Genomic DNA, 27,837 nt, shown 5'->3' on the forward strand with positions numbered 1-27,837 from the left:
CCCGTACTCCTGCAAACTAGGCGAGGTAGTTACCATATCCTAGCCCACTGTAGTGATGATGAGAGAGTCGCAAACTCCAAATATACAGCAGATGTCAGGGTCGGAATCCGGATCGAACCCCCGACATATTGCATAGGGGTCGTCCATAAATGACGTCACGCACCCGGGGGGGGGGGGTCAGACATTTGTGACTATGTGTGACGAGAGGGGTGGGAGGTTTGAGAAATGTGCCGTCACATCAAAATCCGCAACTTTAAATAAATATAGACAACACGTTCTACTTAATGAAATCGATTTTTTTTTTATACATTTTTCTACTACAACATCAGAGTGCAGCGCCACATTAAATACGCACTACAATGACAATAGTTTAAAGCGATTTGAAGCATGTTATTTTTTTGGGGAAGGGGCAGAGCTTTGTAACTTCATATTTGAGGGGGGGTCTGACTTTTTGTGACGCCGTGTGACGAAGGGGGGAGGGGGGTCTAAAATCATCCAAAATCGCGTGACGTCATTTATGGATGGCCCCATACCAGGCGAGGAAGATAACATCACACCACCGTGGCGCCCCTTAACTCAATTTGAGATGAGGAGCCCAGCACCGCGGCTGGGGGTGGAGTCCTCGTAACCCTTCATTATATACATCCCCGACTGAAGCTTCACTGCAATACCTGTGTAGGCGGCCCTTTGTGTAACTTCATCTCAGCCATTGCCGACATCACCCGGGACCCTAAGGGGAAATTCAGTGTGAAACAAGAAGTAGCCACTTTACCAGTCGATGAAAGGGGTGGATGAGCGGAGGGGGGAAAAACTAAAACTTTTATTCAGGCCTCATTCGGTAAGGGGTGCACATTTTTAATACCGCAGAAGTTTGTGCCGGATATCGTGTGCGCTACGCATCTGGCACCAGGGTGACCCTTTGACCCAACAAGGCCCAATGAGTTGGATTTTGACAAAGGGAGTGCAAATAGATGTAGCAAATTCCCCGATGCGGTAAAGAACATTCGTGCCAACAATGCCCAGCTGTGGCAGCTGTCACATGCGTCGGGGGAAATGAAAACCACCGTGAGAGTCTGCAGTCGTGAGGCAGAGCAGCTTAATTATTTTGTGTTGGTTAAGTTGTGCAAGTTATCGCTGCTGGCGAGATTGACGCCATTGGTGTATACAACCACTCCCTTAACTGGTCCCCATAAATATAGCTCAGCTGACGTTCTTGTCGGCACAGAATGTGTAGTATGGCCCATTTTAGAGCAGCAGTGAACCTCTTATTTTTTGCTGTCTATTGTCAAGGTAAGAACGTGTGTTACTTACTACGATTGACACGGAGTGAGAATATATTTCAAAATACACCTTGTAATATATCCGCGAATAAGTAGGCAAAAGCCTGTCACCTTAAATGTACGGGTGTTGAACTTCTTTCGCACCGCACGCAGCCAAACCGTGCTAATCTGCGGTGAAATAATAAACCCACCTTATTTGACTTAGATTTAAATGTGTATTTTGGTACTTCCATGTTATCTTACTGCTACTGTTTCATTCTTTGTAAATGTTTTGTTTTGTTTTAGAAGCATTTGATGATTAAAACTATGCTTATTTTGCTTTTGGCATCACATGTTTATTCATGTTATAAAATTGTTGAAGGTCACCCTTAGTATAACGAAATAAAACTGTGTTTTTCTGATATTTTAGTTGGTTCTTTGCTTCCAATAAAAGAAAATAGACGAAAATGTACGTAGTGTCCTTTCACAGTTTAAATATGCATCGACAATCTTTACAATTGTATGATTAACAGAGATTAATGTGCATGTCCAGCCCTTTGTGAATCTATTGCTGGATGCGGAATATTCCCACGCTGTGTGTGCTGAGGATTATTTTGACCATACTTCATGCTGGTCAGTGTGCGCTGGCAGAGATGGGGAGCAAAGATGTGGGAAACATAGAAATACAATACTGGCGTACCTCGATTTTCGTTTGTGTTTGCATTATTTAAAACCTGAAAATAAAATGAAAAATTGTACCGTACAGGCATACCTTGCCAAACGCGAGGGTTACATTCCTGAACAATTCTGCTTTCGACAAATAATAACCCTTGTGGAAAATATAGGGTAGTGTAACCTAGGTCCCAAATGATTGCACCCTCCTTGTTTGTTTAATCAGTTCTATAAGATGTTTGCCCTTGTTATCGTACTAAAGGATGCCAAGTCGCTCTCCATGTCTCGTGTCTGTGTGTAAAATATTTATCTCAAAATTTTACATCAACACAAAGATCCCGCGTCTCCATTACTCATCCTGCACCACGGTACGCATGCCAAGCGCTGGGAAATTAATAACTAGACGGGTAATTAGGAACAATTATTCTCCACCAGAAACTATGGTGCGCTGTAACAGTATATCATGAATGTGCGACAGAATATAAGGAATATTGGAAAGGGAATCGACCATTTTTTTACAATCCAAAAGGTGGATTAAATGGGAATCAACTGATTTTTAACGATCCAAAGATAGGTCACTGCTCGGTTACTGCTGAAAGACAGAAACATGTATTAGAACTGTCATAGCTTGAACCATGCTCGATTACTGCTCGGACACATAGACACACGTATTCAAAATTTCATAGATCGATTACTGCTCAATTACTGCTCGAACAAATTGACACCTATTCAAAATATTATAATCTTGATATGAAGCTTTTGTGACTGTAGGAATCCATACTCTTTGGTTCTTTCGGTAAAGTCACGTAGGTAGAAAAATAATAAATCACGACGTTTCAATCGCAACACAAGCAACCGTCATCTGGTGAGAAAGAACTGGTGCAACAAGAGGTTATATAAGGTAGGAGGAAAGCTGCTGATACAGGCTACTTCTAAAGGGTAGAAATGGGCATAGCGCAAGAGTCATAAACGGCTGCTGCGCGTGAGACAAGGGGGAGATCGGCGGCTAGCAAACAGAAGACTATCAAACTTCAGCTAATCCGACGGGTGGAGGGAAGGGAAGGGCTGCCATAACGGGCGAGCGGGTGGGGATGCAATTCACATAGGGATCGGCGGCAGGAGGAGAGGGGGTGGGGCAGAGCTAAGAAGGGTCTGCGTGTGAATGTGACTCAGAGAGTCGAGAAAATCTGCTAATATCGGTGGGCAGGAAGGGGACATCACATCCAGTTATGACCTAAACTGGTTAATAACGTCTTTCCAATGATTGCTCAGTTTGTACCAATCTTCTCGGTTGAAATTGTGTCTGTGTTTATATATCTGGATGGGTTCATGGACAAATCTTACATAACCTATTGTTGCAGCAGTTTCTCATCTGATGACGGTTGCTTGTGTTGCGATCAAAACGTCGTGATTTATTATTTTTCTACCTACGTGACTTTTCCAAAAGAACCAAAGAGTACAAAATATTATAGTTTAACACGTAGACTTTCGCGACCAATATCATCCATAATAGGGTTTTTTTTTGGGTTAGATCGCGTAAATATATAAATGTGTCGTTAAAACCCACCACCACCCGACACAGCCAACTAGTAAGGGTTGTCACGTAAACAGAACATGCCAATTCGTTACGAGTACAGCATACCGGTGGGTTGGAGAGCCAAGCCACAACATTCACAATCTGAGTACGACGTTTTGCCAGTAATTACAACTAGCTTCATCAGGTGACAGCCAGATTTGTGGAGAAGTATTCATCGGTGATGTGCTGGACTTCTCCACAGTCGTAGTTGCTCAAACACATAGATGCATACATGTAATCAAAATGGCATAACTCGATTACTTCTCGATCACCGTTCGAACACGTAGACACAAGTATTGAAAATGTCATAGCTCGATTACTACTCAAATACATACACGCAAATATTAAAAATGCCATAGGTCAATTTCTGCTTTTGGTGCTAACAAATTGGCAGGAATTTCTACATACAGGAGCTCTATCTTAACATTCGCACTCATGCCATGGATGCAAAAAAACTCGGATTTCTTTTAATATATATAACTTACATGTAAAAACGATTAATGTTTTTATGACCAACCTTGATTTTGAGCCTCAGGTAGTTTTCCATTCTTAAGCACAAATTACAGAGTGTGGCAGAGGCAATTGGAATGACACAGCTATTTAGAGGTGTGCCCACGCCTAAGCAATTCGTTGCACAGCCAAATATAAAATGCAAGTGATTTGTTCTAACATCTAAGAGTCACAGTATATTATGTACGTTGGGTACTATGCAAACAAAATATATTTCCAAGACACGTCATCCCAGTTGCATTCAATGCGGTATTAGCACCAGTTATTTGCAGGCTCGTCAAGCCCTCATATAGTACCCACACTTTACCATCAACTTGGAAATGAACTCGGGTCCTGGCAATTTTCACAAAAGGGTTGATCCCGTCTCGTTATAGGTTTATTAAGTGCCCTATCGCCTTGACGTCATGACAATGGAAAGTGTTGGAATGGACAGTGTGATAAACTTTATGCTCTACCATTACCGGGATTCATCAATTCTTAGTGACCATCTGCATAGGTCGCATCATGCACGATCTAAAGGTGACCTGTGAGCTTATTTTAACTCATGTTTGAAGTTCGAGCGTTGAAAGTCTTTAACAGTCCATGATCATAGTTATTACATTATGAAAGCAATTTATCGTGTCTGGCATCCAGTACAAATGTCCAAGCTATCATCATTTGGTATCTATTCTAATCTGCATTCTTTGATTTCTAGATTTCTAACTGATAGATATATATGGGTAGTCGATGTTAGCAAATCTGATACTGGAACCATGAACTCTGGCATTCTGCAAGGATCTCGTTGTAATTACCGGCGAAATGTCATAATCGGCGTGCTGAACTCGTTACTAATTGGCACGTTTTGCTTACGTGACAAATCTTACAAATTGGATTTGTCGGGTGGAAACGAGTTTAAGGACACATTTATATTTACATGATCGAACAAAACAAACTCTATTATGGATAAAATTGGTCGTGAAAGCCTATGTGTTTAAAAGGATCTGTTTTGTCTACAACATAATTTATTCTCTTATTAATGAACTATGTTGTTGGGGGTCGCCAACAACATAGTATGTGGTTGTGCGGGGGCGCCATAGGTGGCCCCAAACAACCACAGCTTGCGACGCCCCCCAACAACCACAGCATGCGGCGGCCCCCAACAGACTGGTCAAGTAAATCCTTATGATTGTGCGGTGGGCCTTCATCCAGCAGTGGATTTAATCACAACAAAAACTCCAGTACTAATGTAATGGACAGAGCACGGCTCTGCCTGAGGGCAGCAGTGGAGAGAGCGCGTCTGGCTCCTTCAAGGCAGCAGTGGAGACAGCACAGCTCTCCATCTAAACCAGCATGTGGAGAGGACGGGGGTCCCTCAGGGCAACAGTGGACGGAGCACGGCTCTGCCTCACTCTCACTCACCTGTCTCCTCACTGTCACTCACCCGTCTCCTCACTCTCACTCACCCTTCTCCTCACTCTCACTCACCCTTCTCCTCACTCACCCGGCTGTTTTCTCGCAGTCACGTGACGCACTTTAACCAATCCGTGCCGCGTTGATCACAGAATGAAAGAACTGGGTGTTTATACATTAGTATTAATTTCCTTCCATAAGAATATAATCCATCCTTTTTCAAAGTTACGGCTAACTTCAAACATTTCTACTTAGCGAATACTTTTACAAGCGTTGTGACATTGAATGAGACACTGGAGCGCGTGCCGCAGGGAGATTGGTAGACAATGGAATTAGGGGTAGCAACCCGTTCTACCAGTTTCACCTGTGGGCAAGACATGGAGCCTTCTGGGAGGTCCAGAGGGATGCGGGGCCGAGGGCAGAGCCTGGCCACGCTGGGCAACATAAAAGGCGAGCTCAGACTCACAGTTGAGGCTGCTGCGATCTGGAATGGAACTCGTCGTGCCGTCGGCGTCGGCGTGATCTTCTACCTCTTCAAGGTGTGGGTCTGGCAACATGTTAGCTGTCCAGACCCGGTATGTAGTTATCCCCGAAGGCTGTGACGGCAGGAATTAAAGAGAGAACCTCCTGCTAGTGTCTGTGAATTAGTACACTACACATGTGACCGTCATACAGTATGAGCGCCATATATGCAAGACAAGTAAATGCCTCGCACATAGATCCACAGACTCACTACACAGAGACATTATAACTTTGATGTTATTTGTTGCTGGCCATTTGACGTTTTGGCCCCGTTCTCAGCAACTTTGTAAGACGATGGCTCTCGTACGCGTTCAACTTAATTGACTGCAACTGTTTTGTACAAATCTAAGCGTGTAGGTCTGCAACAGGTATGTAGTAATTGGACATGGCAAACGTGTTTGAACACGTCCTCTAAAGCATAGCCCTGCAAATGTTCTGGTTAGCTCCACGTTAGGAATTAGCCAGACCGTAGCGGTGCACCTCCGATTGTCACCGTTTGCTGTGTATGGCAAGAAATAAGTTCAACACACACATACATAAATATATGAACGCCTGTGAACCAACACTATGAAGGCACGGCTTGGTGGATCGCACAAATGTTTTGAAACTCTCTTCACGTGCGTCTCGAGGTTGCCACACCTTGGATTGCCAGGAGTACCCAGTACAACTAATTTGTGGACTCCATGTGGTTCCCTCGATGGGATTGTTTCCACCTCGCACGCGTGAGTTTTCTCCAGGTGCTCTGGTTTCCTCCCACATAAATACTAATTACAGGTAATTGGCTGATAAAACCTTAATATATAGAGAGGACCTCGGAGGTCAGGCAATTGTTAGGCGCTAGCTCACCACGTCAGAATCAGAAACTTTATTTACACTGGAGGAGGAATCCGATTAACTATAAAGCTCGTTTTCACATATGTCCAATTAGGTCAGCAAGTTGCAACAACAAACACAATACTCACAAACACGATAGGAGTGAAATTAAATGGTAAGTCGCGCCTCTGAGTCGTCCTTTCTCTTCGAGAGAGAGTGAATAGTGTGTGCACCGGTAGCTGAAATCATGATTTTTTACATTTAACACGTAGGCTTTTGCTGTCAATATTATCCATAATATTACGGCAGTTATCACGTGTGCACGTCCTCAAATACGTCGCTCCATATCGGCGTGCAAATCGCTTGAAAGTAGAAGTTTGCTTTTTACCGTAAAACGATTGGTCGCACGACTGTTCGTAACTGGTTGCGTAAATACATATTTGAAGTCGCGTGTAAACAGGTTTGCACAACTGATCGCTCAGGCAACCTTTATAGTCAAGGGGATTTACGCTCCACCCCGCAGAGGAATGGTTCCATATTCTTGGGTCTTTAGATAAAAACACTTAAATAGGTTTAAAGAAAATAACAAAAAATAACTACGACGTTTCGACCACAGCACAAGCGATCGTCATCGTCGCTTGTGTTGTGGTCGAAACATCGTAGTTTTTTATTTTGTTATTTTCTTTGAACCTATCTACGTGACTTTACCAAAAGACCCAAAGAATATTAATTTCTGCAGTCACGAAAGCTTTAAGTCGTGGAATGGTTCCGTTTCGCATTTTTTTTAGGTGACCGATTTAAGTTCTATTTGAAAATGGCTTCCTGTTCCAGCCAAAAAAAAACTCCTTTGGATATGCTCATGAGACCAAGCCTTTTCTTACTCAAACAAACACTTCTTGATAATATTGGACAGAAAAGCAAAGAGGCTAATATAAATGTGTTCTTTGACCGATATATTTCCACAGCAACTCCTAACGGGTGTGTGCATACCAATGTTTCAGTAGCATCTTTAACTACTAGAGAGAATTGTATTACTATCCCGAGAATGCGGTAGTTATTAAAATTTAGTAATAATTGTATCAGTTATGTATTTGAACCTCATGGCGGGACCTCGGGGTCCCATAAGCCCCCGGCTCTCGCATAAACTGCGTTGCGACGTCCTTTTGTCTGTTGAAGGCGAACGATATGGCAATCTATTCCTCTCAACGATCTCTACACGATGCGCTAATCAAAGTTTCAAAGTTTTGTTTCTTCTGCGCATTTGTCCTCGCTGCGCTTGGACGACATGACAACACAATAATCTGTGCCAGGTGGGTCGCGGCGTTTATGTGCGCGGTGGGACGGAGTCGCCAAAAATTACTCAATTACGATTTTGACTGCCGTTTATTTGGGACCCCAGGGTCCCGCCTTAAGGTTCATTTGTTGTTGTTGTCGTCTACGTCTGTTCTGACAGATGGCGTGCTATCTGCACCGCTCAGCTACTCTGTGCCACAAGGGCAGGCGCTCGGAGACACCCCACTCCGTGACGATGGCTACTCTGGTGGAGAGAGCGACGGCGGGGGGATGCTGTCGGGGGGTCGTGGACAACTACTGGATGGAGTCATCGGGCACAGCGACTGGCAGGAGAATGCAGGGCTAGAGTGGATTGGCTGGAATGGCTCCCAGGCAGTGTCTATTACATTCCAGTTTGAAGGTAATTGGTTGTGTAATGGTTGGCACGTGACGTGGAAATTACGATGTCATGGGATCGTATGATCTGTAATAATACGTTGTCACGCCAACAAATACGATGTATATCGCTTCGGCACACCAGTATGTTGAAAGACATTCGCAACTCTCAACAACTCTGATCTTTAGCACACTGCTGTGATGCAGCTATTTAAAAAAGGCATGTTCTCATGGCAACTATATTCAAGACGCTGTAGCACATGGAAGGAGCGTGTGTGCGGCATAACATTGGCATTGTGCCCATGCGATATGACCCAAAATCAATAATAATTAAAACATTGTCACGAAAGTCAAAATGTTAAATAGACTTTACTTGCGCTGCCATAATCAGGATCTGAGGTATGTAATAATGACACTATATGAATGCCAATTCATTCATCTATTATACTTTTAGGTATGATATCATCATAGCATTTGCACTAAATTATTTTAAGAAAAGTGCAATATTTCTATTACATTACACTACTTTACTGTCGGGGGAACGGTTGCCAACCGTTGGGGAAGGAGGACGAGGGATTTACTGAGGAAAAAGGGATGAGCGAACCTTCCAGAAAGGGGGCTCGAGGGATATTAAAGGAGAGAGCACGAGGGGACGGACGCTTGGAGAGAAGCCATCAAAAATCGAAGCCCGGGCCTAGACATAGTGTCCACAATAAAGGCTCTTAGTAAAGCAAGAACATGTGTCGGCGTCACTACATAACTATCTCACGTGCGCTACTCAGAGCTCCATCTCACTGGTGCTGTTATACCTCCTATGCAGTAGTTTCCTTCTCACGGTCTGACTGTCACTCGCTTCGACTGTCACTTATTGTCACGTGTAACTGCGGCCATAATCCGCCAGAGCAACTTCAGGGCAATCGTCACTGACAATAATTGCCGTAGCATTTCTCATTGTAAAATTATCATTGGCCCAAATCTAAAGAATTATGATTGCAGCGACGAACACTGGGTTAGATAAACCTATGTTACTTCATTCCATTAACCAAAGAAGTTGCCATAGTCGCTTGTGGTTAACGCATTGCCCCGAAATTGCCGTATCGTATCATGACCTTCATAAAAGGCTCTTCCAAAGCAAATTAAAAACAACACGTCCTGTGACTACACTGCACGAGGCCTTCCTATTGCCATGGAAACCAACGCATGCCTGTAAACTGCCTCGCATGACCAAGAATTTGTCTTACGATAGATTTAAAAACATAAAGGCGATTGGGATTTTGACTTAATATGTTTAAAAGTACATGGGTAAGTAAAGATCATGATCTACATTTGTATAGCGCCTTATTCCAAGGCTTTTACAGCTATCGGAGAGGAGTGAAGGCTGAGTAGGAAAGCTTTACAGTCGTCGAGCTGAATAAAACGAGGGCGTGAACCAGGAGTTTAGCAGCAGAGAGTGAGATGAGACGGATTTTACGATTATTGAATCTTTGAAAGTGGCGAAATTTTTCAACTAATTTCTTTAGAACTGCTTCTTGTTGTTGTGCTCAGTCTGTTGTCCTTCCGTCGCACCTCCAATTAGCGCGGTTGGCTACGTATGGCAAGTAAGGGTCGTGGCAGAGATTTGTTCAGAGGGAAGAGTTGAAGGTGACCCCGAGGTTTCAACTAGAGGAGGCAGGAGGAGTGAGGGGAGAAAGGAGGAAATTAGATGGTAGGTCAGGATAGAGGGGAGCGGCGAGACGAGAAGGAAATAATTTCCATTTTTTTGGAAGGTTTGATGGAGACACGGCAGCGTGACATCCAGGATTGGACAGTGACCAAGCATACTCTTTGTTTTTTTTCGGTAAAGTCACGTAGGTAAAAAATTATATAAAATAAATTAAGAATGAAAACAAATACACACTTAAGCGTTTGTGCTTTCGCTACGTCTGACACACTTAAGCGTTTGTGCTTTAGCTACGTTGTCTCCACCTGAAGGATGCGTGCGCGCCTGAAACGTCGTGATTTAATGTATTTGTTTAATTTTACTTATTTATTTTATATCATTTTTTTACCTACGTGACTTTACCGAAAAAACCAAAGGGTATGGATCCTTGCAGTCACGAAAACTTCAAATCTAGAAAAAGTGACCAAGAAGTCTGAAATGCGGGAGGCAAGGCCTGGGGTGAAGGAGGGATACAAAAATAAAATCTGGGGTTTGTCGGCGAAGAAGTGATAGGGAAACATTTTTACGAAAAAAACGACATTCCCAGAGGTTGAGATACAGAGGGAAAATAGCAAGAGCCCTGGGACAGACCCTTGTGGGACTCCAAGGGAGGGGAGGTGGAGCGTCTGAAAGAAATGGAGGAAGCGCGTGAGGAGAGCAAGGAATGGAACTGAGCCAGGGGGAGCTGTGGGGGCCGTTGGCCCCCGGGGTCCCTCCCGCCTGCATCCCCCTATTCGTTTACGTTACCCCACCTCCCTATTACCCGCTACGGTTTCGCCGGCATTCGAACGCGACACCCCTACTATTACAGCCTCGCGCCGCGCTCCCACGCTGTGAGCATACGTGCGCACATCATTATCAATCAAACGCCGTGCTCGCAGTATAGCCCTGTGCGGCACGTTACCAATGCGCATCCGTATCCGACACGTAACGAACGTATGCGAGGCACACGCCGACACAACGACTCAAGTTGCCGCCGCCGTGCGCGCGAGATAAACCGTACAACAATGCGCAGCCGATTACGCGCTCGAGCACACGCAAGCTCGCACAAAGCTAACAGCTTCACTGCGCACCGCGGTTTCGCACACGCGAGCGGGGTGCACGCCGACACGACGACTCGTCCCCTCCCGCACTCGCGCGTGCACGTCAACACAAGTATCGTGCAAGGACGACTCTCCTCTCACACGGCTGCGTAGGCACGCCAACACACAAAAGTGCTCTCCCCGGGCGCTAACACACACACCTCCGTACCCGCACCATCGTACAGAGACCACACACCCGCGAATGCAGTGCACGCTAATACCACGTTCAAAAACACCCAACAACACGGTTTTGTTACTACGCTCGAGATTTTATTAACCCTTGTTAACTCACCGAGCCACCCGTGTGTGTGTACGAGCCAGCAAGGCGCTTCCAACCCACTCTCTAGTGGCGTGCAGCCCTATTCTATGCTGCGCTCTCTGTTACACCGCTTTCCTACTCGTCCTTACCCCGAACTAACCTTCTCCTACGGATCCTACTCTCCGCTCTGAGGTGTTGTAAGGCGCGTAATACGATACCGTCTGTAGTCCTAGGTGACCTTGCGGCGCTCAGGTCGTCCTGCAGACGATCCTGCGGCTCGCCCGATGACTCCCTCGTCGTCGAGCCCGTGTCACTACTCCAGAACAAGAGAGTCCCCTACTGCCCCTGCGTTTTCTTTTAAACTATCCACATCAAAGCTAGGCGCCCCCGTCCCGACCGCCTTGGTCTCTCGACCAATCCTGAGCCTAGGATTTCCCGCCCTTTTGCGATCCCGCCGGCCTTTGACCTTTTTGCTAAGCAGCAGCCCCGGGTCCTGATCCTAGCTATCTGCCTTGCTGACCCGTGTTTGTGTTTGTATGCGTTTCTAACTGCGGGGCTCTCTGAGCTCGCCGTGGTCGTGCGATCTCAAATCCGCCCACGGCGCCGCAGTGTTACTTAGCCTGGGAAGGGTCCTGTCCAATTCCCTGGCCCTGAGAAACCGTGGGGTAACCCCCCGAGGGGGCCCTCGGGTAAAAACTCAGGGTAGGTGACCCGACCACAAGGCCCTACGTGGGTGCGGGTGCGTGCTTATGTGGGGGGGGTGATGGGGGGCAGTGCAGTGGTGGAAGCCGGGCGGCTCCCTGGCTCGGCAGAGCGGCCCCGTCGTTGTGGCACCACATAGCCCCCCGGGGTGCCAGTCCCCGTCCCGGGTTGACTGGAGCACCTCGCCTGGGTTGCCCCCACGAGGTATCGCCGCGGGGTCCGCGGGATTCGCCCGGCCCTTGTGGCTGGCCTCGGGGGTGGCGGCTCCGTCTCCTGGGGCTCCGGCGGTGGTCTCCTCCTCCATTCCAACGGCTCCCCTCGGCCTCTGGCACCTGCGGGCTGGGGAACAAACTCAGAGGCTGTGGGGTTTAAGGGTCGCCGTCCTCGTCGCCCCCGGCCCCGCCCGGGGCCCCTCGGAGCCCGGGGCTCCGTGGGGCCCATATACTGCGCGAGGCCCCCGGGTACGGGGGGTGGGGGGACCCCGGGGTTTCGGGGTACTTGGACGGCGGGGCTCCCCCCCTCGGGGGCTGCTCGCCACGGCTTCAGTCGGCGGATGTTGACCACCATCTCCCGGCCCCTCTCTCCTCCCTGAATCAGCACCGTCCATGGTGAGATCTGCCGTCTCACAATCCAGGGTCCTCGCCAGTAGGTGGTCAGCTTCCCCACCTGTCCGGCACCGACGCGGGGAGTGTACAGCCACACCTCGGAGCCCGCAGTGTAGAAGGGGGGCTCCATACGGGGTCGGGCGCCCTGCTCTTGCCGCTGGTGCGCGGCCTCTCCGTGCGGGTAGGCTCGGCCCCTGGTCCCTCGCAGGGTCTCCAGCAAGTGCTCCACGGGGTGGCTCCCTTCCTCCCGTTGCGGCGGAGGGACACCGAACAGCAGATCTGCGGGCAGGCGAGACTCGCGACCAAACATCATTAGGAACGGGGTCTGTCCTGTAGAGGTGTGAACGGCGGTGGTGTAGGCGAACAGGGCATAGGGAAGGTGTTCGTCCCAGTCCTGTTGATTCGCGGCCGCCATGCGTTTAAGCTTCCCGGCCAGAGTCTGGTTCATCCTCTCTACCATCCCGTTCGCCTGGGGGTGATACGCCGTGGTTCGGTCCTTCTGGATCCCGAACTCTCGGCACAGCGCCTGAAATAGTTCGGCCTCGAATTCACTACCCTGGTCGGTAATTACTCGTTCGGGGATCCCGCACTTAAGTACGTAGTTTTCCACGAAGGCCCGGGCCACTACGAGGGCTGTTTTATCTGGGATAGCCACCGCCACGGGGTAGCGGGTGAAGTATTCCACCGCTACGAGAATATATCGGTTGCCCCGGTGGGATCGTGGAAAGGGCCCCTGCAGGTCGATTCCGACCAACTGATTCGTCCGACTGACTCGGAACGGCCTCAGGGGTACCTGGTACCTCGCCGGCTTTTGCCCACACTGCTGACAGGCCCGGCAGCCCTGCACCCAGGCGGCCACATCTTGCGCCAATTTAGGCCAGAGATACTGGTGACGCAGAGTCTCCCGGGTGCGCCGTTCCCCATCATGGCCCCCGAGCGGGTGGTCGTGTACCAGTCGTAGTAGTTGGGGTCGCACATGGGCGGGAACGCAGATGCACCCCGGCTGCCCAGCGTCGGCCAGTTCCCTCACCACCCCGTTTTCTACACACAACCGGGCATACAAACCGCTCCAGGGTCCTGGTAGGGCGCTCTTTTCCTCCCGCAGTGCCGCCTCCACTGCCGCCAGATCCGGATCTCGCTGCTGGGTCTGTCTCAGCTGCTCGTCGTTTAGGCCCGGGAAGGCGCAGCCGACGTCCTCCTGGATCCGTCCGATCGGGTCCCGAGCCGCGGGTCCCGCGCTTGCCGGGCGGTCGACGGGATCCTCAGTGCCACCTGTGAGGGTCTCTGTGGCGCACACTGCACTCTCTCTCGCTGGGGGGGGGTCAGTGGCCGCGGCCTCTCGGGGGTCCGTTGCCTGCCGGCAGCGTCCCCCCGTGAAACACGGGCAGGCCTCCTCCGCCCTCGTCTCGGCGTACACCATGGGTCGCCTCGACAAGGCGTCCGCGTTTGCATGCGTCCGGCCAGCCCGATACTCGATTTGCAGGTTGTACTCCTGCAACTGCGCCAACCACCGGGCCATCTGCCCCCGCGGCTCCTTGAATGTAAGAAGAAACTGCAGAGCATAATGGTCAGTGCGTACGCGACATCTCCTGCCGTACAAATACGGCCGAAACTGTTTGCATGCGAAAATCACGGCGTACAACTCTTGGCGGGTCACGCAATAGTTCAGCTCGGCCCCACTCAAGGTCCGGCTGGCGTACGCGATGACTCGTTCCGTCCCATCCTGTACCTGTGACAACACCGCGCCCAGCCCGCTGCTGCAGGCGTCGGTGTCCAAAATAAAATCGGTGGTAAAATCGGGGAAAGCGAGGGTGGGGGCGTGGGTGAGGTGGTCTTTGAGAGTGGTGAAGGCCGTCTGGCAGGCCCCCGTCCACTGATAGGGGTGCTTAGGGGAGGTGAGTTGGGTGAGGGGGCGTGCAATCTCGCTGAATCCCTTTACAAATCGACGATAATAGGTGGCGAGCCCCAAAAATGATCTGATCTCCGTCAGATTCCTTGGCCGTGGCCACTCCACTACGGCGCGTACCTTCTCCGGATCGGTGTGCACGCCTGCCTCGCTGACGCGATGCCCAAGGTACCCCACCTCGCGTTGTGCGATGTAACACTTACGTGGCTTGAGCTTGAGATGAGCCGCTCGCAGTCGCTGGAACACCTCTCGAAGCCTGGACCAATGCTCAGACAAAGATCTACTGAACACTATCACATCGTCCAAGTAAATCAGGCACTGTTCCCACTGCAAGCCCCGCATCACCAACTCCATCAACCGCTGGAACGTCGCGGGCGCGTTAGTGAGTCCGAACGGCAACACTCGAAACTCAAACAGGCCCATCGGGGTGGTGAATGCTGTTTTTGGCCGATCCTCCTCCGTCATCTCCACCTGCCAGTAACCGGACGCCAGATCGAGGGTGGAAAAATACCGCGCTCCTGCGAGACTGTCGAAGGTGTCGTCGATGCGGGGTATGGGGAAGGCATCGCCGAGCGTGACTGCATTTAGTTTACGGTAATCGACGCAGAACCGGGTTGACCCATCCTTTTTCGTTACTAGTACCACCGGGGCTGACCAGGGGCTCGCCGAGGGCTGAATTATGTTATCGCGAAGCATGTCCCCAACTGCCTCTTTGATTTGGGCGCGTTCGGGTGCGCCCACTCGGTACGCAGGGAGTTTGATGGGTCGGGCTGCACCGGTGTCAATTTGGTGCTTAACAAGATCGGTCCGACCCACGTCCGAGTCGTGTTCACTGAATACGTCGGCATACTCCCGCAGTAACTCGCGCAGCCGATCGGCCTCTCCCTTAGGTAAATCCGCCCATGGTACATGTAACGCGTCGAGCAGGGGAACGACCTCGGCTCGGGGAGTCGGGCCGACTCGCCAGGCCAGGTCCTGGTCACCCTCAGGACGCCCGGGGTCCTCAGCCCAGAGTGCGAACACCGAGTCGTTAGAGTGGCGTGCGTGCAGGGGGTGTACGGTGGCTATCGGGGTGCGCCGTCGCAGTATCGCTGGGGTATTGTGGGGGTTAAACATCCGCATAAACAATCGGTCCCCATCTGCGTTTACCAATGTGGCGGATCCCACTATCCCATACCGTTTTGCCAACTCCGGGTGAGGAGTTAGCATTACCTCTCCTGATGGTCGGAGCGCGGGGTCGGTGGGGGATGTTGCCACTGGCACCAGCATCTCGGTGAGCGGTCCGATGGTGACGGCCGACACCAGCGTAGCGGCCACGGGTGTGAAGCGTGGGCGATTCGGCTCCCGTCCTAGGAACGGAATCCGCTCCCCGCTGCCCTCCACCGTAGCGCATCGTTGCCGGGGCTGTACGTTAAGTCCCAACTTTTCCAGGAGGTCCGTTCCTGCAATGCACTCGTGGCACAACACACTCGACACGTAGAATTCCTGTGTGCACACCTGGTTTCCTAGACGGACCTCGAGGGAGACCTTCCCCAGCAACCCCATCCCGGCTCCGCTTGCCGTGTGCAGCGCGCGGTCCGGGGCCTGCAGGTGGCGCACGTCGACCCCGATCGCGCTGCAGTGCGCTGCACTCACGAGCGAGGCCACCGCCCCCGTGTCCAGCAGAATTCGGGTACGCACTCTGTTTACCTCCCCTTCCACCAGCGACGTGGCCCCCGTGATCCCCGCCACCAGCTCCCGTAGCCAGTCGCCAGGAGTCACCGTTTCTGTGGGCGTTGTTGCTGGAACCTGTGTGGAGATCACTCGCTCGCAATTATTCTCACAGCTTGTTTGTGTCGGGGCCACGTGGATTTCACCCCCCGGTGGTCCCCTCTCTAGGGGGGCCTTAGTGTTTGACCTTAGCTCTTGTCTAGCTCGGGCGACCTGAGGACAGTCCCTCCTGAGATGCCCTCGCCGATCGCACACATAACACGCCCGGGGAGGGGTGGCGGCTCCGTAGTGGGTTCTCTGCCCACTCCCTCCTCCCCCAGTGCGCTGCTGCTCATACTCTGCTTCTAGTCGCGCTATCCTTCCAGTTAGCCCTCCTACCGTGGAGTCTAGTTCCCCCATCTCGGATCGGATGGTCTCAACGGAGGATTGCAGTTTGGTCATATTTTTATTTGCTTCCTCGCGTACCTGAGTTACCCTCTCACCTACTTGGGTTATCATATCTCCCATGCCGGCCTGTAACCCGGCTACCCACCCCGGGGTCGTCTCGCTGGGTCTCTGTGGCTCTCTTTCCCGGCCCCTTACCGTCCTCGCGAGCTCCTGTTCCTCCTCCTCGTCTTCCGAGAGCAGGCTCGCAATGGCGCGCTCTCGTCCCAGCCCCCGGAGCTGCGCGCGTTCGCTGTGAATTCTTTCACACTTACGTGCGCGCTCGACAAGGGCGTTAAAGGGAAGACGTGGGCAGCTCATGTCTGGCTGCCACCACGCCGTGCGAGACAGGTACCGCTGGATTTTCTCGGCGGCCAGTTCCTCAATAACATCAGTTGCGTACCCCGGGCGTGCGATCTTTGTTAACTCGCGCACATCCTCGGCGTAATCACGTAGATCTTCGCCGGGTTGGCGACGGCGCGCCTCTAAGGCCGATTTTGCTTCCTCCTCGTCACGCGTGCCAAAACGCTGATCGAGTCGGCGCATCAGCTCCTCTAGCTGTGTCTGTGCGCTCGCGGGTAACGCTTCTACAAAATCGGCTGCCCGCCCATCAAGATTCATATTAAGTTGACGTACTGCCTGCGCGTCCGTCCATCCATTAATTTCCTTGGCCCCTAAGAGATTGCGGGCGAATGCCTTCCACGAAGGGGCCCCCCGGCCGGTAAATATTAGTCTTATTTTAGCGTGAGGTAACGCGGGGGTCCGTACCGCTTCCGACACCAATTTGTGGGGGCCGTTGGCCCCCGGGGTCCCTCCCGCCTGCATCCCCCTATTCGTTTACGTTACCCCACCTCCCTATTACCCGCTACGGTTTCGCCGGCATTCGAACGCGACACCCCTACTATTACAGCCTCGCGCCGCGCTCCCACGCTGTGAGCATACGTGCGCACATCATTATCAATCAAACGCCGTGCTCGCAGTATAGCCCTGTGCGGCACGTTACCAATGCGCATCCGTATCCGACACGTAACGAACGTATGCGAGGCACACGCCGACACAACGACTCAAGTTGCCGCCGCCGTGCCGCGCGAGATAAACCGTACAACAATGCGCAGCCGATTACGCGCTCGAGCACACGCAAGCTCGCACAAAGCTAACAGCTTCACTGCGCACCGCGGTTTCGCACACGCGAGCGGGGTGCACGCCGACACGACGACTCGTCCCCTCCCGCACTCGCGCGTGCACGTCAACACAAGTATCGTGCAAGGACGACTCTCCTCTCACACGGCTGCGTAGGCACGCCAACACACAAAAGTGCTCTCCCCGGGCGCTAACACACACACCTCCGTACCCGCACCATCGTACAGAGACCACGGCCTTTACGCACACAACGACCACACACCCGCGAATGCAGTGCACGCTAATACCACGTTCAAAAACACCCAACAACACGGTTTTGTTACTACGCTCGAGATTTTATTAACCCTTGTTAACTCACCGAGCCACCCGTGTGTGTGTACGAGCCAGCAAGGCGCTTCCAACCCACTCTCTAGTGGCGTGCAGCCCTATTCTATGCTGCGCTCTCTGTTACACCGCTTTCCTACTCGTCCTTACCCCGAACTAACCTTCTCCTACGGATCCTACTCTCCGCTCTGAGGTGTTGTAAGGCGCGTAATACGATACCGTCTGTAGTCCTAGGTGACCTTGCGGCGCTCAGGTCGTCCTGCAGACGATCCTGCGGCTCGCCCGATGACTCCCTCGTCGTCGAGCCCGTGTCACTACTCCAGAACAAGAGAGTCCCCTACTGCCCCTGCGTTTTCTTTTAAACTATCCACATCAAAGCTAGGCGCCCCCGTCCCGACCGCCTTGGTCTCTCGACCAATCCTGAGCCTAGGATTTCCCGCCCTTTTGCGATCCCGCCGGCCTTTGACCTTTTTGCTAAGCAGCAGCCCCGGGTCCTGATCCTAGCTATCTGCCTTGCTGACCCGTGTTTGTGTTTGTATGCGTTTCTAACTGCGGGGCTCTCTGAGCTCGCCGTGGTCGTGCGATCTCAAATCCGCCCACGGCGCCGCAGTGTTACTTAGCCTGGGAAGGGTCCTGTCCAATTCCCTGGCCCTGAGAAACCGTGGGGTAACCCCCCGAGGGGGCCCTCGGGTAAAAACTCAGGGTAGGTGACCCGACCACAAGGCCCTACGTGGGTGCGGGTGCGTGCTTATGTGGGGGGGGTGATGGGGGGCAGTGCAGTGGTGGAAGCCGGGCGGCTCCCTGGCTCGGCAGAGCGGCCCCGTCGTTGTGGCACCACAGAGCCTCCCTACGTGATATTTGAATCACATAACCAGTGAGCTATGCCGCAGGTTGGCATTAAGTTGCTTTCTCAGAAGGATCGCTTCTCAGTGTCCCTACACATGTATTTTAAGAAACATTAATACCTAATAAAGTATATATTATTGCGTGCACAATTTGATGTGCATATCATAAATGATTAATCCACACAATGTTTACATACCAAAATACGAATGTGTTGTCCTTCCCCAACACCTCCGATTTGTCTGATTTGCTACGTACGGTGGTGCGAAAGAAGTTCAACATGCATACGTAGGAATGTGTCTATGGAGATGATCTATCGAGGAGATAGAGCTAGGAAAGTAGGTAATGTACCGGTACTCGGTGCATTTGTTTGTCATCGCAGGTGAATTAACAAAAGGCAAAGAAAGAATGGTGACAAACGCGTGACCGTGCCCGCGATTAACCCGATGATTTTACCGTTGCGGTTTTTGTTTCAACAGGAGAGACTTTGCTCGGGAAAGTGATGTTCTACTCCAACAACGATGAAACGAACGGCGTCAGATTGTTCGAGCGGGTCGAATGCAGTGTGGGTGGCAGCATCAGCGACGCTGTTAAGGTATGGACAACGCGTGGCTGCGCTTTAAGTACTGTAGTCAGTGGGTCCACAATCAAAGCCACAAGAAGAGCCATTTAATTTTCGAATGGTGTCCAAAACTCAATACAGTTGATAATCAATTATCCTGGCACACGATTATATTCTGCTTCCAACATTATTCGGCGGGTCCCAGTGTGAAATATTGCATACAGTACATGATACACTACATACAACTTAAACAATGAAAAGACTGCACGTGCATACATCACCCCATGCAGAGTCTTTGAGATTGGAGTGGTAAGTACGGCACAGTAAATACTTTTTGAAAGGATATATTTATGTTTGCCTATTTGCATATTTATTTATGGCAATTTCACATAGTAAACTAATTAAAAACATATACACAAAACCGAAAAACATAATATCATGCAAGAATGGCCAAAAATACCCTATTTTAAATAATGATGATGTGGTGATTATCCGGCGGTTTAAAAATTCTGGCACACCCTCTTCCCCCCGAAGCCGCCGGATAATCGATTATCTCCTGTACTTAAAGAGCCGCATGCATTGAACTACATACGTACATTACATTTACGCCAGCTGAAGACAGAGTCTTGACTTAAAACTTTCGTGACTGCAGGAATTCATATTCTTTGGTTCTTTCGGTAAAGTCACGTCGATAGAAAATAATAAAAATAAAGTGAATAGAAATAATATATATTAAAAACCACTAATGTAGACTGTATCCTGGTTCTTAATCAGAGTGAGTGTACTTGCAGTCTATAATGTAGACTGTAGCAATGGTTATTAAGCTGGGTGCGTGTACTGGCAGTCTATAATGTAGACTGTAGTCTGGTTCTTAACCTCAGTGAGCGTACTGGTAGTCTATAATATAGACTCTACCCTGCTTTTTAAGCTTGCTACAGTCTACATTATAGACTGCCAATACGCTCACCAAGCTTAAAAACCAGGCTACAGTCTATATTATAGACTGCCAGTACACTCATCGAGGTTAAGAACCAAACTACAGTCCACATTATAGACTGCCCATACGCTCACCAAACTTAATAACCAGGCTTCAGTATACATTATAGACTGCCAATACAATCACTCCGATTAATAACCAGGCTACAGTCGACATAACTTTTTTTTATTCACCATATTTTTATTCTTATTTTTTCTATCTACGTGACTTTACCGAAAGAACCAAAGAATACACAGAGTCTATTTCAAGGATCCAAGCATCTTGGAACTCAACTGCGAAAACAGGAAGAGGAGCAGCGGGTAACGGCAGAAACGGCAACGCTGCAGCCCGACTTACTGATCCAGTTCCACACCACTACCACTCGCTCTGGACACGTGCGTGTCTGAGCTGCGGGAGAATCTGTCGATCCCAGATCTGGTCTCTTCAGCCATCTTAGGACCCACAGATGATCCGACTTTTCTGTAGAAGACAATCATCCTCGATTGCGAGGCATGGCCTAATTATGGTGACATTACGTCACAAAGGGGACCGTGAAGAGCCGCGTGCGGCTCCGGAGCTACAGTTTGCCGACCCCTGCTTTAAGTCAAGTGGCTCTTCACTGATTTTCACAGTAGGGGGTGGGGGGTTTCCACTTTCGCCGACGAGACATCATCATTGGTGAGGGCTGCCACACCATTTGAAACCTTTGGGGGTTTGACAGAGTCTCCGCGCGATGATGATAAGCCACTATTTCGTTGAGCTCTCATTTGTGTTAAAGCCCACCAAGCTATATAGCTTGGTGGGCTTTACCAGGGTAGACAAAGAATAGGTTAGTTTTGTTGTATTGTTTAAAAGTGATTTGTTTACCTTTCCTATATGTTGCACTCCTATCGTGTTTGTTGTAATGGTCTGATCTCGTGCCCCTAATAGGCATCTGTGAAAAAGAGTGTCATAGCTCATCGGATTCCTCCTGCAATATAAATACAGATTCTGATGATGGAGGTGTTCTCACTATTTGTGTATTGTCGGGGGCCGCACGTCAGGGGTTGCACTAAAGGCCACCAGGGGCCGCCAAGCGGCCCACAATGGCCTTGCTAATGAAGAACACTGTTTTAAATATTCTCCAAATAAGGTTGGCTCCCTCTGTTACATGGGGCTATGGTAACGCGTGTAAAGATCTTCCCATATAATTGAAATGTTAGCGTAACATTCTGCTCCTGTGAGAGAGTGTAACCAAAACTAAAACCTAAAACCAATATAAAATGGTATTGCTACACAATGAAAAAAAGCATGGGTTCACTTCTTTTTATTCGTTCAAACAATGTACCAATTTCTTTGTTAGCTGAGGTCTAAAAGTTAAACTGGTCGGGGATTCCCCGGTAAATATAACAGTCCTTATTCTGTGGGTCTTTCGGTAAAGTCACATAGATAGGTTCAAAGAAAATAACAAAAAATTACGACGTTTCGATCGCAACACAAGCAGTTGTCGTCAGGAAAAAGGGGTTAGCTTGTGTTGCGATTGAAATATTGTAGTTTTTTGTTATTTTCTTTGAACCTATCTACGTGACTTAACGGAAAGACCCGAAGAATATGAATTCCTGCAGTTACGAAAGCTTTAAGTCAAGATTCACAGTCGTTATATCTATTATGACTCTAAAGAGCACAGTAGCAGTGGTCCCTCAGTGACTCTGTGGGTCATCTTTGTGCACAGAGCCTTAGCGTGATGCTGTCCATGAAATCCCCCTTTGTGTGCCTTGTCAGACTGAACAACATGTGCCCGCGAAGAGTGCTTGTCCCAAAACAGTCGTTGCCGGCTACACGGGGGAGGTGAAATATAAAGCACGGAGATGTGAACAGAGAGAATGAGATCAACGAATGGAGTGGCGCGCACTAGCCTAAGTTACAGACGCTAAAACCTGCCTAAAGAACGATGTTATTTTGTACTTGAATAAAAGATGGTCATATATTTGTTTTTCACAGGTCTTGGACGTGGAGACAACCTGGTGGGAGAGAACGGTAGCCGGTTTGGTGATCTTCACTGCTGATCTGTCAGGATACAGGGGCTCACTTCTACACTGTGTCATGTACCCAGCAGGGAAATGGTTACTGCTAAGTGAAGTGCAGTTTCAAAGTGGTACGTACTCTTGCTAATATCTGTTTATACGTGTGTCCAGGGCTTAATTTATTACTCGGTATTATCAGCAATTAGGCAGGTTTGGAGCATCGATTATCAGCGTAAGGCACTACAACTGGAGTACAGGGTACACCTAATCCATAGTTATTGTATATCCAATATGCTTACAATAATATGAAGAATAATGAGCACAAAATAAAGAGAGTTGATATGGGATGCTAACATAATTTTCGGAACATCGTCATTAGTTATTCCGGCTGGAAGTTAACATGATTTGTTGCTGTTGTTGTTTGTGCTATTAAAAAAAGTCGTGTCTTGTACATAGGATGCGACATTGCTCTGGGTCTGAGCACTGGAGCTGTTCATCCAGAGCAAATATCTGCAAACACAGGAGAGACACGCAGCCTGGGTCTCCGGTCAGGTGCGGTGGTGTATGCCTGACGCCTTGAGACGTTGTGAAAGGCGTCCAATAAGTGCATGTTGTTTTTTTCCTCCTAGAGGATCGGTTACACCTGTAGTCAAAGCACTGAAATGTATCTTCTTTTTTTTACAAATAATGAACTACCGGTATAATATTTCAATTTAACACGTAGGTTGTCGCAACCAATATTATTCATAAGAAGGTTTTTGGGGAAGTTTTTTTGCCAGAATTGTCAACGAAAAATTGCCTCTGGTCTTCGCAGCTGATTAGCTCATAAGTGAAAACAGCACATTTATCCCTCGTCTATTGATGACTGAAACAGGAGGAGGATTTCTCCCCATCAAACACATAACTGGTTAGTGCTGAGCTAGTAACTAATTGGTCACGTTTTATTTACGTGACAAACCCCTTACTGATTGGCTGTGTCGCGGTAGTGGCGGGTTCACGACACATTTATATTGATGTGATCTAATCCTAAAAAACCTATTATGGATGCAAATTTGACCTGACAGCTAGTCGTCATCTTCCATGCAGTTAATTTACACACTTCTGAAGACAAACGTACATTGTCAAACTCTCATATAATCCCTGTTTATGCGCGTTAATCTTTTCTTTCCTTCTAATTTGTGACACCTGCGCAGACTGCTACTTCGGACGTGGGCAAGCCTACCGTGGCAACGTCTCAGTCACCCAGTCTCAGGTGCCCTGTCAGCCGTGGAGTTTGCAGAGCCCGCACGCTCACCCCGAGACTCCGCTCAACTACCCAGATGGTGGACTGGACGGCAATTACTGCCGCAACCCCAGCGGCATGAGGGAGAGGCCTTGGTGCCACACCAATGGCACGGACACTACCTGGGATTTCTGCAGCATGCCGGCTTGTGGTAATTTACCATGTATTGCAACGATGGTTGGAAGCTTACTTTCGGTTCCGTGAGCCATCAGTGATTAACGCTGAACCATATGGGAGCCTTAGTCTGGTTGTGTGAGCCTTAGTTATTAACGCTGAACCCTATTTGAGCCTTAGTATGGCTCTGTGAGTGTCAGTGATGAACACTGAACCCTATGGGGAGCCTTAGTCTGGTTGTGTGAGCCTCAATGATGAACACTGAACCCTATGGGATTCTTCGTCTGGCTCTGTGAGTCTCAGAGATTATAACTGAACCCTAATGGATCCTTAGTCTGGTTCTGCGAGTCTCAGTGATTAACACTCAGGTTCACAGAGCCAGATTGAAAGCTTAATTAATGTACACAAACCCTATAGTAGATTTGGTCTGCCTTTGTAAGCTTCACTGATTAACAATAAACCCTATGAGAACATTAATCTTACTCTATATAAACTATAAACTAAACTATTTTTTATCTAACCAGATAAAGCCCAATAAGCTATGTAGCTCTTTTTTAGAAGCAACCTGGCTATAGCAAATGACAGCTCAACCAATTGGCTTATCTTGTGGAAATTTACATCAGCCAAATACTCTAAAGGCATGCTTACTAAATGTAGAGGGAAAAAACCTGATGATCTAGAAAAAGTCCACACGAGCACGGGTAGAGAGACATGCAAAGTTCAAATATACAGCAGGCGTCAGGGTCGGGATCGGAACCCCTGAATTCCTGCATATCAGGCGAGGTAGTTAACATCTCCTAGCCACTGTGATGATGCTGAGAGAGACACGCAAACTCAAAATATACAACACGCATCAAGGTCGAGATAGGAACCCCCTGACCTCCCGCATACCAGGCGAGGGAGTTAACATTTCCTCACCACTGTGGCACCAAATAACTATATATATGCAACTGACCAATTTGTTTAAATAGTTTTTCCAAAACCTGGAAACACAAACCAGAACTTACAACAAACTATTTGCCAATATGAAAACTTATTTTGCCCTGTTAGGTACACATTGGCTTTTAGTTCTGGTAATTAAGTACTTGAGGGGAAAAATACACGTCAGAAAGCATTGAAGAATGCGTGTATATGCATGAGAAGTAGTTACTAGCACATACAAACAAACATGCTCTGATAATATATTCATTTTCTTTGAAACTATTTGGCCTACACCAGAAAAATTGCCTCTGGTCTTCTTTATGGCCTAGTCTCACCACCAGTGTCAGAACAGAGAACACAAAAATGACAAACAGGACAAAGGCAATGCGCGCATTTGTCGCTCTGGGTGAGCAGCATCATCATGGGACCTTTTTGCCAGTATCAAAGTATGAAAAATAAGAATAAGTTTTACCCTTTCTGAGACAAGGCCATAAAGAAGGCTGCTGTCTCTTGTGTAGGCCAATCAGTTTCAAAGACAATGCATATATTATCAGATCATGTTTGTTTGCATGTTCACCACAAGTACGTGTGGTTAATACATACTCTTAGTTCTTTCGGTAAAGTCACGTAGGTAAAAAATGAAATTAAAATTAATAAAAATAAAAATAATAAAATCACGACGTTTCAGAGGCAACACAAGCTTCCGTCTTCAGGTGAAACTGTCACAGCAGATATTTTGCTGTGAGTTTCACACGTCGTGATTTTATTGTTTTTATTTTTTTATTAATTTTAATTTCATTTTTTACCTACGTGACTTTACTGAAAGAACTAAGAGTATGAATCCTTGCAGTCACGAAAGCTTTAAATCTATAATTGGTTAATACATATTTGATTACTTGCAAAATGTATATATTTGGTGTTTTTTTACAACTTAACACCTGTTTTATTGCCAGAAAGGGTAAAAAATCACATGATTATATTTCGCATAATGTTAATGATGTTAATACTAGCATGCGTTAAAGTTGTCTAATAAACGTTGTTTATTTTGTACAACACTTGTTCAGGCTCTTGGGTCGTCGATCGTTACACGGTTGGAACCCACATCACTGTTGACTTCACAAGGCCCGTTCAGATTTCCAAGATGGCGATGGCTGGAAATGGCTACTATTGGACGTCTGCATTGGAGGTTGGAGTGCTTTTTACACGCTTTTATTTAACTCACTCTGTTTGTTGTTGTCGTTGTTGTCGTTGTATCCTCAAATCTTGTAACTAAATCTTTACCCACTTCCCAATGTGGTATCGACTGCAAACTTGGTATACTCATGTCATACTGATGGCAATACTATATTCTATAAAAAATATATATATTTAAACATTCATTTTTACATGTTATGTTTCGGCTTGGGTCTAATTGTCCACGTTCAACTGACGTTGGCTGTAAATAACCACGGTCCCTTATGTTATGGCAAGCCTTGGGGCCACTTCTTGGAGTCGTGGAGTTCTGCCGGTACATTTCCTTAAAGCGTGTTTAAACAAAAATATTTTTCCATATTACTTATTATTATGTTGTATTTTACCAGGTAAAGCCTAATGAGCTGTCTAGTTATTTTCCTGAAGCGACCTGGCTGCTACAAATTATAGCTCAATGCTTTGGTGTATTACGTGGAAATTTATAGCAATAAATACTCTAAACGCATGCTTCTAAATGTGGCAAGAAAATCCGGAGGATCTGGAGAAAAATACACACGACCACGGGGAGAGACATGCAAACTCTAAATATACAGGCGTCAGGGTCGAGATTGAACCACAACCTCCTGTATACCAGGCGAGGAAATTAACAACTCGGCCACCATGGTGCCATACCGGCAAAATATCAACCGCTATTTCAGATGAGCACTCGGCACTACACTTGTTGCAGCAATGCAAGCAGACAGTGTGAATTGAATACCCCGTCCCATCCACGTGAATATGCGCAAACCATACCCACAATGTGGGCATGGTTCTTGATGTCAGAGTTCATTCAAAGTGAGACAACGGTTCGTTGAAGGACGGAAGTCATTGATGAGAAATCAGGGAGGCGTAGCAGACACCAGTGTAATATCACTCATACCTCGTTTTCCAAAACAAGTAGTGATGCTTGGTAAGCCTGCATGACGACTACAACTACTCTACAAGGCCACAGTTGACCTCTCTGATCTCCGTCTGTGCTCATGGATGAATGGCCATCACAGCCCGCAGTGACTCTCAGTGACACTCCCAATATCACGCACAGACATTGCTCAGTTAGGCTCGGCCAAGCACAGTTCACAGTTGCACATCAGGGTCACCTCCTGACAATGGACTCGTAAGTACCCAACGAAATTAACGCTGCACAAAACGTACGGACGTTCCGTGCATATTCGTTTGGCACACACCCTTTGTCGGCAAGCCAATCACAAAAGCTGCAATTCACGGTAAAACTAAATAACATTCACACTCTGTGATACCTAAAAGTGGTAACTTAAATGAGAACCCGAGTTTGGTTGTATTGCCAACTTTACAAACTAAATTAGAACCAAACTTTATTTTATTTTACCAGATAAGGCCCACTGAGCTATGTAGCCTTTTCAGAAGTGACATGGCAACAGATGATATCTCAACGAAGTGGCTTTTCATCACGTGAAAATTTATAGCAACGAAATGCTCAAAACGTGTGTTTCTGAAGGTGGAGGGAAAAAACTGTAGAACCCTTAGAAAAATCCACGTGACCACTAGAGAGACACGCAAACTCCAAATATACAGCAGATATCACCATGGTTGAGATCGAACGCACGACCTGCATACCAGACGAGATAGTTAACAACTCCAAGCCATACTCTTTGGTTCTTTTGGTAAAGT

General features: G+C 48.3%; 1 protein-coding gene across 4 annotated transcripts in view; it reads left to right on the forward strand.

Annotated features, from left to right (window-relative positions):
• The first annotated feature begins 1,188 nt into the window (after window positions 1-1,188).
• LOC133359824 (uncharacterized) overlaps window positions 1,189-27,837 on the forward strand; it is a 184,744-nt gene continuing 158,095 nt past the window's right edge. For all 4 annotated transcript variants that reach the window (XM_061578362.1, XM_061578363.1, XM_061578364.1 and 1 more), the window contains exons 1-7: window positions 1,189-1,290; window positions 8,195-8,434; window positions 19,582-19,697; window positions 22,621-22,774; window positions 23,100-23,195; window positions 23,837-24,076; window positions 26,025-26,146. In XM_061578362.1, coding sequence (XP_061434346.1) covers window positions 1,227-1,290; window positions 8,195-8,434; window positions 19,582-19,697; window positions 22,621-22,774; window positions 23,100-23,195; window positions 23,837-24,076; window positions 26,025-26,146 — 1,032 coding nt within the window. In that variant the 5' untranslated portion in view covers window positions 1,189-1,226. The remainder of the gene's footprint in view (window positions 1,291-8,194; window positions 8,435-19,581; window positions 19,698-22,620; window positions 22,775-23,099; window positions 23,196-23,836; window positions 24,077-26,024; window positions 26,147-27,837) is intronic.

This window comes from Lethenteron reissneri, chromosome 66 (genome assembly GCF_015708825.2).
Source record: "Lethenteron reissneri isolate LAM-NWPU_2019-01 chromosome 66, ASM1570882v1, whole genome shotgun sequence".
NCBI lineage: Eukaryota > Metazoa > Chordata > Hyperoartia > Petromyzontiformes > Petromyzontidae > Lethenteron > Lethenteron reissneri.